Source organism: Phodopus roborovskii, unplaced genomic scaffold (genome assembly GCF_943737965.1).
Source record: "Phodopus roborovskii unplaced genomic scaffold, PHOROB, whole genome shotgun sequence".
NCBI classification, from domain to species: Eukaryota; Metazoa; Chordata; class Mammalia; order Rodentia; family Cricetidae; genus Phodopus; species Phodopus roborovskii.
This window is the reverse complement of record NW_026126482.1, coordinates 8,190,579-8,202,807: the sequence shown is the minus strand read 5'-3', so window position 1 is coordinate 8,202,807 and position 12,229 is coordinate 8,190,579. Positions and strand designations below refer to the sequence as shown.

The 12,229-nt window shown below is 57.2% G+C and overlaps 1 protein-coding gene across 1 annotated transcript in view; it reads left to right on the top strand.

The window, feature by feature from the left end:
• The first annotated feature begins 1,439 nt into the window (after window positions 1–1,439).
• The window catches only part of Unc5a (unc-5 netrin receptor A), a 53,405-nt gene continuing 42,615 nt past the window's right edge, over window positions 1,440–12,229 (top strand). The window contains exon 1 of the mRNA XM_051194244.1: window positions 1,440–2,210. Coding sequence (XP_051050201.1) covers window positions 1,619–2,210 — 592 coding nt within the window. The 5' untranslated portion in view covers window positions 1,440–1,618. The remainder of the gene's footprint in view (window positions 2,211–12,229) is intronic.

The following is a 12,229-nucleotide window of genomic DNA, read 5'->3' as shown; positions in this document are numbered from 1 at the left end:
CCCTTCTCTAATGTGTTTGCACAATCAGCACCCAAAGCAGAGTTTAAAAAACTAACGTTGGGGAGCACAGTCACCTGGTTTACAAGAGGTTATAAATACACATGTGTATTAAAAATCAATTCTGGGGCCACCAAGATGGCTCAGTGAATAACGGGGCTTGCTGCCAAGACTCACAACCTGGGTTCAATCCCTGGGTCTCACATAAGGAGAGAAATGACTCCTACAGGTTTGTTGTTTTCTGGCTCCCACACAGGCACCATGCAATGCACTCATGTGTACAGGCACACATACAAACACACCTTTTAAAAAATTAAATCGTTTTCCTAGACAAGGCTTCTATTGAAAATTGGAAAATGAAGCCAAATGGGGCTGCAACTTCCCCCACCAGGGGCATTCAGATGTGAACCTGTGCCCTGTCTCCCCACCTGCCTAGCCCCAGGCCCAGGATCTGCAGGCGCATCTGGAGCTTTGGCTGTGGCGCTCTCTCTCTCTCTCTCTCTCTCTCTCTCTCTCTCACACACACACACACACACACACACACACACAGAGAGAGAGAGAGAGAGAGAGAGAGAGAGAGAGAGATAACCACAAGGCAAAGAGAGAGAGGAGAGGACAGGGAAGGAGGGAGGGAGAAGAGAAAAAAAGAGGAGCGGGAGGGAGAGAGGAGAGAACAAGCAAAACATTTTTCATAACCTTCTCTATCAAAAGTGGGAAACAAAAGACAGACCGAGAGAGGGCCTCGTGTCTCAAGAAATATAGGAGAGCTCTTGTCTCTTTGTGGAAGCCAAGACCATTCTTATTTCTTTCGTCTAGCCTGCAGCACCAATTTATATTATCGATCGGGGCTGTAGGCGTTGAGTTTGCGACTGTCTCCACCCTTCTCATTCCCCTCCTGACCCGCAGTGGGACCCTCTCCTTCAGATCCCTCACCCCGTGCGCAGTGACAGCGTTTACTTCTCTTCTCTAGGGCAGCCCTCTGTTTATTTTAACCACTTTAGGGAATGGGGGTGGGGAATAGGAGATTCCATCAGCGGTCATTGATCAGGATCCAGAGACGCCCGTGACTTGCCCAAGGTCACAGAGCCAGAAGACTAAGGCGCTTCCATTCTACCCCCCCCCCCAGGAGTTTGTAGCTGCCAAAGCCCTTCTGGTTCCTGCATCACGCCCACGTCTTGAGCGCCGCGCGCGCTCGGGGCGCAAACAACACCACGCGCCTTGCAGGTTGCGCTGCGCCCTAAGGTTGTTTCCTTTGGGCCAACAGCGCCGCGGGATTAGGGAAACCTGGAGCCACGCTGCTGCGCGTGCCCCTGGAACCCACCAGGCTGCTTTGGGGCTGCAGGTGATGCGACACTGGGGGCCTGGCCGCTCCTGCGAGCCGCCTGGGTCCCCCGGACCTCTCCTGCAGTCCCCCATCCAAACCGCGCGCTAGCCCAGTGCGGCGGCGCGCTGACGACCTCGGAGCGCAGCCGGGAGGCAGGGGTGTGAGCAGGGACTGCAGCGGAACCTGCCCGGGGCACTCCAGAGTCGGACTGCTCTCCGCAGGCTGGCGTTGCGCCGGGGTCGCCGCAGCCCGGGGCCCCTCCCGGGCCACCTGTGCGCCGACTGGCGGGCTGGGGTGATGCCGGATCCGGAAGAGCAATCCACTCCGGGTTCCAGACTCCTATCTCTGTCCCTAGAGACAGCGAGGGGTGATGGGAGGCCTCCCCGCCCACTACCCCAGCTCCTCCCTGGGGGAGCCTCAGGCGTTGCCCGAAGGGATCCCCGGTGCCGGGGGTGGCCCCCGTGCGCAGCGCCGCCCGGCCCCTCCTCCCCCGCCCCGCCCCGCCTTCGCCCCGCTCCGCCGCTCCAGTCCGGATTTTGCGGCGCCCGCCGGCCCGCTCCCCGGCTGCGGGCTCCGCGCGGCGGCTGGCTCGGTGCGCGGCGCGGCTGGCGCTGCGCTCCGCCCCGGCTGCATTGCTGCGCTCCGGGTGCCCAGGGGAGCCACGCGCCGCGTGCGCCCCGCAGCCGGCCGCCCGGAGGCAGTGCCGTCCTCTGGCATGGGCCCCGGGGGCGCCCCGAGGTGGGGCTCTCGGCTGAGGCGCTGACAGCCTCTCTCCCGCCCGCGGGGCCCCGAGTCCAGCCCGCTCGTCCGCCCGCGGCCATGGCCGTCCGCTCCGGCCTGTGGCCAGCGATCCTGGGCATAGTCCTCGCCGCCTGGCTTCGTGGTTCGGGTGAGTCACGCCGCGCGCGCTCTGGGGAGGCTTGCGGGGGACCGTGCGCGCGAACGTTCAGCTCTGGGGAGGAGGTGGCCCTGACCCGCACGGCCGACCGGACTGGCAGCCCCCGGAGGCCAAACTTTGCCGGGCAGGACGCGGGGGCTGCCTCTCGCTGCTGCGCAGCTTCCCGGTGCGCTCTCCCGGAAGCCTGCGTTTTGCCAAGTCCAGGAACAGCTGTCAGCGCACGGGGCTGGCGAGTGTAGACGCCCCACGCCTCCGGGTGGGGGGAAGTTTCTGGTTTTACGGCCCCAGAGAATGGTCGGGGGAGGGGGGTTGGAATAACCCTAGAAAGACAAGACTTGATGGACTCGAAGATGAGCGGGTTTGGACCATAAACTAATGCCCAGAAAACGGGGAGGGGGGCGTAAGATAGCTCTTCCAGGTAGGACTGCCCCAAACAGCCACTCACAATTTCCCAGCTTGGCACCTGGCCTCTGCCCACGTCTAGAACACAGTGTCCTCCTCTGTCCCCGCCACACATGCTTGCACAGCACACACTCAGGCGTGGAGGCATCCAACAGCCCCCAGCTCTTTCAGCCAACGGTCAAAGCACCGGGCCCCTATGATGGTGTGTGGCTCGGGCCTCGCTGGTGCTGGTGGAGGCAGGAGGGAGGAGGGAGAGAAGGCGGTGAGGGAGTTGTTTGCTGTTGGCTGTTGGTTGGCGGGCTTCTCCTCTCAGGAACTCCACAGTCCTGTTTCCTCCTCACTTGTCTCGTTGGCTACCCTAACCAGCCCCTTCACAACCCAGCCTTTTAGCCCACCTCCGTGCATGAGGGGCCTTGGAGAAAGGCATTGTCTGCCCTCCCGAAGCCTGCACCTAGGCTGAGCGGTGTGTTTCTGGGGGGGTCCCCTAGTCTCTGACCCCCCAAGATTTGGCAGCGCCGCGATTTTGTGTATGGGTAAGGGCGCCTTAGCAATTCTCCATACTCGATGCCCCCTGAACCTGCTTGGGGGGAGGTGCTCCCCAGGCTGGCAAGGCCACACAGTTCATCCTAAGGGTGTGGATTTCTGAACTGCTGAACTGCCAATCCGGAATGAAGAGAGCTCAATCAAGGACCTGATGATTTCGGCCAGTGACTGACTGGTCCCTTCACCCGCCCGCCACTGCCCCCCACATCCCGCTCCCCCATCCTCACTTTGTCCCACCCGCTCTACCTCCCTCCCCGTCTTTGCACCCTAAATCCTCACTCTAACAAACCCTTCCCAAGGGCCTTCCCTTTCATCCTGCAGGATCCTCAGGTTGAGAGCTGTCATTGGACGTGTGCATGTCCATGTTGGGGGTGTGAGTTGCAGGATCCTCAGGTTGAGAGCTGTCATTGGACGTGTGCATGTTCATGTTGGGGGTGTGAGTTGCAGGATCCTCAGGTTGAGAGCTGTCATTGGACGTGTGCATGTCCATGTTGGGGGTGTGAGTTGCAGGATCCTCAGGTTGAGAGCTGTCATTGGACGTGTGCATGTTCATGTTGGGGGTGTGAGTTGCACCTCTGACCATGGTCAATGAATCTGCACACAGAGGAGATGCTGCCAGACACTGACTAGGTGCCCGGGAAATGTTTACTGAGTTGGATGTGTGTGAGAGGGCTGTGCGGTCAGAGGCTGCCTTTCGCCACGTGAGCACGTGTGGAGGCTGTGGACCGCGTGTGTCCTGGTAATGGAGGGCCTGTTGTGGCATGGGCAGTGCCGTCACACGTGTGGTCAGTGAGTACCGATACGCATCATGCCTGTGGTAGCTGTGCACTATTGCACTGCAGATATGGGTGACAGCGCCGGTAGGTTAGGGCACTGACTCCAGGAATGAAAGATTGCGCCTCAGGAAGCCAGGGTGGGGGGAGCTGCACTGCCCATTGGCAGGGCACCTGTTGGGGCCTGGCCCAATGTCTCCTGGGGCTGACAGATGAGCACTAGTACCCCAGGGCTCTCAGGCCTAAGAAAGGAGCTGTTGAAGGGTCTGGGGGTAGGGGTGGCCCCACTTCTCAAAGAGGGTCCATTTCACTGTCCCCACAGGCTCTGGGCATGTGTGGACAGACACCAGGCATGCTGCCCCTGCCATGACCCTAGCTCCCGCGCCCGCCCGCCCATCAGTTCCTTGGCAACAGCAGCTGGTGAAAAATGTCTCTGTGAGTGGCTGGGAGAAAAAATGGTCAACCAGGCAAAAGGGGCATGGTTGGGGCAGCATTGCTGAGCCACTGCTCTCTGCCCTCTGGGGCCAAGTAACCATCCCTTGTCACCCGGTATCACACAAAGCCATCCCTGTGCACAAACACCTGGGCAGAGCCCTGTCTGTGCCTGCACCCACAGGCGCCCGTGTGGCTTACCTTTTATACTCTGCCAGCCCATACAGCTCCTTATTCTCAGGTTCCTGACTCAGGTGTCCGCGTCCTCCTAGGGAGGAGAGGCATGGAGGGGCAGGCTCTCCTGGAAAGTGGGAGCCGAGGGTACCAGGCTCGACATTGCCCTTGTTTCTCCTCCTATCCCTGTTCCCATCCCAGGGCAGCTGGACTTTCTGCCCACCCTGACTCTAGCTGGGGGGGGGGCATTATTCTAGAACACAGAGCACCATTGCGTGGGGTGTGCTGCCCTGGGCTCTGCAGGAGAGGGCTGAACCTTTCACTGCCCTGCTTGCTCCCCCTTGCCCACGTTGGGAAGTCTGTCTCCTAGGAGGTCAGGGTTAGTATTGACCCTGGTGCTAACATGCCCAACCCAGAGGCCCGGCTGGGGCCTAGGAGCAGCTGCCTTTGGTCTTTGTCACATCCCTTTTCCTGTCTGGTGCTGCCATGACTCTGAGGCTTGCAGGCTTGCACTGTGTACCGTTGGCTTGGGGTGCACAGCCCTTTTAGATCAGGGCCCCGATGCTGCCACCTAGGAACCTGCTCGGTGCACACAAATGCCAGGCCTTCTCATGCCAAGCCAACCCAGTCACCTCTGTCCCCTCCTCCCAGGGGCTACCATTGCTGCCGCCCCTCACCACAGCCTGGGGGAGGTGGGAACCTTACTGTCTCCCTTGGCTCTCCCTTCTCCTTCATGCTTCACATTTAATCTGTCATCAAGTCATCTGGCTCAGTCTTACTTGTGACATTGCTGTGTCCCCAGCCTTCTTTGCTTCCTCCCATCCCCCAGCTCCTTTAGCTCTCACCTGTCTGTCTCATCATAGTGGCCATCTCCTGCTCACCACCACCCTCCCCTGCCCCAGACCTCTTCTCAGCCTCGGGCCCCTGGAAGCCTAATGGAAGGCTCCCTATGGCTCTCCGGGGCCTGCAGGTAGTCTGCGCCCTGAGCTGGGCTGGGGTGGGAGCCTGAAGGAGACACCTGGTCAGTGCACCCAGAGCTCAGCTGCATTGCTGGGTTCTGCCTGCTGCGGGCTTGACACCACCCGACTAGCATTTACAGACCTGCAGAAAATGGTGCCACCTGGCTTTGACAGCATGCTCTCTGCTTGGCATCCCAGCTCCTGGCTCTGTCCTTATCCTGGCCGGGCCTTGACTTGAGGTTTCCCTGAAGCCTCCCCAGGTCCTCCTCCACAGGGCTCAGTGATGTGCTCTGTCCTGATAGTCCCTTCTCCTGTACTTCTACAACATTGTCATTGCCTGTGACACTATAGGCCCTACGCTCTGCCCCTGACACGCTCCACTGACAGCAGCCAAGTGTCTAATGCTTTCCCTTCTCTTCTGGTTGGAGTTTGGGCTTGAAGGCCAAGCAGGGAGGAAGAGAGAAATTTAATCTATCCACTTCAGCATCAGCCCCAACCTTATTCCTGACCACAAACTCGCCCCACCCTGTCAGAGTAGAGACTGCTAAGACCAGGCCCTCCATGGGGGCAGGCACCATGCCCAGGTCACACATGTGTGTAGACAACAAGCCAGCACACGCGAGTGCACGTTAGTGAGCCACCCACAAAAGTGTGCCTGTGTCTGATGAGCGGGTGCTTTCCAGCCCACCCTGTCCCTGTCCTGACATTGATCTTCTCAGAAGTGTTTTATGTGCAAATAGAGTTGATACCAAGATTTGGGTTGCTACACACATCACCCGTGTGTTGTCTGGTCCCAGGACCACTGTGCCTTGCCTCTCAGGTGGGGGCTTAGCTTTCTGTAATCATTCCCACCAGCCCCCCAAGTCTCCTCCTCCCTCTTACCTACCACCCCTCCCCCGAGGGTCCTTCTCTCTTAGGGAAATTCTGGCCTCTTTCTGCCAGGTAGAACAGGGCAGGGACTTTAAGGGCAAATAGAGAGGTCTTGCAATATAAATGGCGCGTGTCACTGGATAAGTAACTGTTACCTTCCCAGCCTGTTTCCTCATCTACAGGATGGGGTCTAAACCGATGGGTGGGCAGCAGCACCCAGAGTGTACTGCAGCATCTCAGAGCTCAAGGCTCTACATGTGTCATGCTATAAGGACTTGCGTTTAATTCATGCTCAAAGAGTGTTGTTTGGGGGATTGTTGCCGTCTCTCGTTTGGTTCATTCTGTCCCGGGACCGTGTGCTGATCCCATCTCTGCCACACAAGAGGTGGCCACAGAGCCCTGGTGGGTGTGAATCCCAGTTCCTGCTCTGCTGTTTGATTTCTCTGTGATGTCGGACAAACAGCTCAAACTATCTGGACTGAACCCGATGGCTAGCCCCAGACAGAGGCTCATGCCCAGGGAAACTGCCCCTAGAGCCCGGAGTGGACTCAGCACTCAGTTGCAGGCTCTCCCAGGAACTCTCACACCTGCCAAAGACACCAGCAATCCTGGCAGTAGCTGGCTGTATTGCCTGGGAGCCAGGTGGCTTCTGGGGCACAGCCAAAGCTTGGAACTGTGAGTCCCAGTCCCCAAACCAAGAAGCTGGGCCCTGCTGTAGCTTGTGAGCACCTTCGGTGATTAGCAGGGACCCCAAGGTCAGGGTATTGGAGGCCTGCCCCTTTTCCAGACACCGAGGGCAGAGCCCATATCTCAGGCAGATGATAGGGAGCTGGCAAGCTCTGGGGACTGGGGCTGAGCCAGGGTGAGGCATGGGCTTGCGTCAGGGTACAAATGTGCATAGCCAAATACACAGCCATCCCTTGTGAGTACCTCCTGAGATCCCATGCCCTTGGCATCTGCCTCTTACTCCTCACCCTGGATTCCACCCGCCCTGCTCCTCTTCAATTTCAGGGTGTAGAATTCATCCATGAGCACTGAACCAGCACCTGGCAGGCACTTAAGGCATGTGAGCAATTGACTGGGGTGTGTAGAACAGGAGGCTCCTTCTTCTTGGGTGGGAAGCAGGAGAGTGTGGCTGTCCAGAAGACATTGCTGAGCCACTAGACAGGGGTAGCCTAGGGGTTGAGGATCTGTTTTCCAGGATATGTCTGGCTTGTTTTTCTTTGCCAGTTGGATGTAGAGGGCAGAGCATAAACAAGCCATTTCCCCTCTCCGGGTGTGCCTGCTGACTGACTCAGTCTGGCCCTGTTTAAGATTGGGGAGACTCTGGATTCTGGGGAGGCTGGAGTGTTAGCTGCTCCCTACAGAAGAGCATAAAAGGGGGAAGGAAGTCTTAGGGCCCATTTTGGTAGGGGAGAAACCCTGAAAATCCTGCCTCTTGATTGGATCATGGTGGGAGCACCAGAGGTCCCCAAAGCTGGGTTCCTCCTCAGTCTGGATGTCACCGTTGTGTCTCTGTGGAAGGCTCAGGGTCACCTTGAGCTCCAGGCAAAATCGTAGCTGATTGGGGAATGAGGGGCTAGGGAGTCTGCCTATATTGACATACCTGAGGGACAGTACAGGGACCCTGGGAAGGGAACTCTTGACCCGGTGTCCAACCAGACCCTAAAGCCAGGTAGTAAAGTGAACTCTGCTTGCCCCTTCCTAGCAACTCCACCGGGGATCGTGTAGGGGGAGTAGTCCCCCGAATTAGACTCCACCTTCTCCTAGTTGGGGCGGAGCCCGACGAAGCCGAGGCATTAAAGGTCTTTCTCAGGTCTGCGTTTCTTCCCGCCCCTTTCCCGTCTCTCGTGATTGTGCCCGCTGCGTGACCCGACCCACCCCCTCCGGACCCGCACACCCCCCAGACACGACTGTCAAGGTGGCTGGGTGGGCGGGGTTCCTCCAGCCCGCGGGGCTGCGGGACACGTGGGCGGCGTGGCCCGCAGTGGTCCGAGCCCGAGACCCCGGGCCGGGATGCGATTAGCGGCTGCGGGAGGGGCGGCCCGCCGGGCACCGTCCCCGCGGGAGCAAGGCCGGCGCTGTGGTCCCCGCCCCGCGCGGCCTAATTAATGCGCCGGGAGCTGGGGCCGAGCCGGGAAGGGGCGGGATCCCTCCGCCCGCCAGCCCGCCCGCGGCCGCCCGCAGGATTAGCGGCTCTTTGTTCGGGGTCTGTTAACAAGTTCCTGGCTGAGCGCTTGGCTGCCGCCCGGGGAGCTCTGTCCAGCCTCCAGCAGGGCTGCAGCCCCGCCCCTACCTCCCCTGTCCGGACCCCTTAGACGTGGGGTGAGCGATGTCGTCCAAGACCCGCGGCGGGAAGATGCCCCACAACTGCCTCTTGTAAGCGAGGCCATCATTCCCATTTTGCAGATGAGGCAGCACTTGCTTGCTCCAAAGCCCCTTGGCAGGCTGGAGGCTCGCTCAGTTATCTATCTATCTATCTATCTATCTATCTATCTATCTATCTATCTATCTATCTATCTGTTGTTTTTGGAGACAGGCTCTTTATATTGGCTATCTCTGGCTGTACTGTAAGTCGCTCTGTAGACCAGACTGGCCTCGAACTCACGGAGGTCCTCCTGCCTCTGCCTCCCGAATGCTGGGATTGAAGGCATGTGCCACCACTTAGGGCTTCCTAATGTTTTTATTTTATTTTATTTTATTTTTCTACTGAGAGAGAACTCTGGGTGGGAAGAGGAGGGCGGTTACCACCATTTTTAAATTTTAATTGGCACCCTGATGGTGGTAAGTGCTAGGCTGTGCCTGGAGGTCTCATCAAAACCTTACCAGTCCATGAGGCAAGTTAAGTTGCAGACAGTGGCAGCTGTGACCACACTCCAGTTCCTGTCCTGTGTGGCTGTGCCCGATGTTCCCTAGCCTGATAGAAGGAAACAAGTCATGGTCTGTGTGGTTCTTTCCACCTTTTTAGTTCAATCCTGACCCTACCAGAGTTTTTGTTTGCCACACCGGGAAAAGTCTGGCCAGGTCACAGGGCCATGATTATAATTAGGGAGGTAGCTCTCACTTCTGCCCTCCATCTTCAAGCAAAAGAGACTTATTCAAAATTATTTTATTATAATGAGTAAGTTCCTGCAGGTGTTTCTGGGCTATTTCTTCTGGGACTACACTAGATGGCTTCCCTGTGATGGTAACACAGGGCACCTGCCTGCCCCATTTGCCCCTCTGAAGGGCGCATCTCCAGCCTACTCAGCGATGGCTCATCAGTGTAGTTAGGAGCACCTCCCCAGTGTGTCTCATCCCAGGAGCTCATCTCATTGGCAATGCCTCAGCACTAAGCAGCGTGGGACACTAAGCGCATCTGTTGCAAATATTGAAAAATGACGACTCTCATTTAAGCAAAAATAGGGAATTTAGTGGCAGATGTAACGGCAAAGCCAGGGGTAACCTTGGTTTCAGACATGGCTGGATTCAAAGAGAACAATGTGACCAAGACCCATCTTGGTGTTATTTCCCAATGACTTCTCCCCTCACAGTCCCCAGTGACTGCCAGGGACTCCCAAGACTACAGTTAGGGGGAAATAAATGGAGTATCTCTTCCCTCAGACACTCCCAAATGCCCTGGTCTTTGTGTGTGAGCCATTGATCAGTCAGAGGTTATGATTCTATAGAATACGCTTGGGCTTAAGCCACAGTATGGGCTTAACCTTGTCATCAGATGGCTTGCCGCTCCTTGAAGCTTCTTATCGAGGAGGCACGGGTTGAAACAGTCGTCCACTTTGTCCATTTATTTCACAACCCTGCTGACTACTTCCCAGCGTCCCAGAGGTCTGCAAATCCTACCTTCCAGGGTCCTTTCCCCCACCTTCCCGGTGCCTTTGGCACCCCCTGTGGGTCTCAGCTGTAGCTGCAGCCACTACACTGCCCGCACCCACACATCCCTGTGTAGTGGCTGCAAAGCTCTCCCTGTGGCTTTGCCCTTGGCTGTCTTCTCATGCTAGGAATGTTGTTCACAAGCTGAGTCTACTTGGATATCTTGTCTTTGGCCAACACTTTTCTACAAACCTCCTTCCAGTCCTTTGGGATCCAGTTCACACCCACCTGGACTTCTGGAAACCCCTTCCCTTCAGACCCAGATAGCTTCTTAGAGGGGTCCGCACCCATTCCCCAGCAGTGGGGCCTGGGTCAGGGCCGAGCAACAGGTTCTCAGAAAGACTGACAATTTTCCTGATGTAAATTTTTCTACCGCAGCCTATTTCAAATGTCAGTATGGTATCAACTAGCTTACAGAAGTCTAGATTATAGCAGTCGGCTCTCCTGAGCCTGAGTGTGCTGGTCTCATACATCATAACTGCAAACCAGGCTGCCCCAGCCCTTTGAAGTGAGCAACAGGCAGGACAAGTCTGCAAACTTCCCTTGTAGGGCCTTTGACTGCGCTCACCCGGGCCTCTCCTAGCACAGTCGGCAGGGAGGTGCTGGTTTGGGCTCAGCGCCTCCCCAAGCTCAGGTTAGGTATAAGCCCTCTGTGCCTGTTTGCTCACCTAGAAGGTACTGCAGGCAATGAGCGACTCCTGAGAACAGCCCTGCCAGCTCATAGCAAATGTTTGGTAGGTATGTCTGGGATGTCTGCAACTGCACACATGCATGTTCTTTAGCTTCCGTCTCCTGGATTATGTGTGTGTGGTGGTGGTGGTGGGGTCTTGCTTGACAAAACAGGCAGAAAGTGTCAAGGCCTGTCATCTTGGGAAGGTGCTTATTTTGGGGTGACAAGCGTTCATGAGGAGGCTTGGGAAAGAAGGCTGATAAGGTGAAGGTTGAGTCATGCAGAGCGACTTGGCCAGGTATGACTTCGCCAGCCTAGAAGCCAGGCCTGGTCCCGGGGACTGCAGAGAAGAGAGGTAGCAGCACCACAGTCTCATCTGAGAGCCACGGGAAGCTGGGAAAGGACAACCCACTTGATGTCCTGGGGCTTCAGAGAGTGACAGAAGCCAGGATCTCAGCTTGTGGTGGCCAGAGAGTCATAGGAGGAGGTAGAGAGGGACAGGCCACGAGATGGCCTATGTCTGCCCTGATGGAGCAGACGGTGCCCGCGGGGGGGCCGGCAAGCAATGGAGCTGGCTGTATCTTTGAGCTGGGGAGTGACAGGCAGTGAGCAGTGCTTAAGGAAGATTAATCTGGCGGTGCAAAGAGGATGGATGGCAGCAGAGAGAGGCTGGAGGCAAGGAGACCAGCCGGGAGGCTGCGGCGGTCAGCCAGGCAAGAAATGACGGAGCCTCCCTTCCCAGTGAGCAAGCAGCAAGCTGGAGTTAGAGAGATAGATGTGGGAGACACCGCAGATGAGGATGCTGAGATGTGGGAGACACCGCAGATGAGGATGCTGCATCTGGATGGTGCATGTGGGGGGCAAAGAGGGGGAGGAAGAAACATGATTCAGAGCTCTGAGCCTGGGGAAGTGATGTCAGAAACAGAAAATGGATGGGGAGCCGGGCTGGGGGAGAAACCTTAAGAGTTCTGGATCCATTGTGGTAGCCCCCACCCCACCCCACCAGGCTGCAGCTTATGTGTAGACGTGCATCATAAGCTCTGACCAAGCTGAGTATTGTAACAGTACTGTCTTAATGCCATGTCCCAGGGGACAGTGTCCTGCCCTGTACTGAGTCGCTGTCTGGGTCAGCTGGGAGGAGACACATGGCAATGGCAGAGGTGGCTGTGGAAGAGGGGATGTTTGCAGCAGGCCCTATCAGGACCCAGCAGGGAGATTAAGGGAGGATACACATGGCAGATGGCTCAAGACTCTATAGTAAAGTGAAAGGAGTTTGGAGCTAAGCTGGGTTTACTCTGTCTCCATGGGATTGAGAAT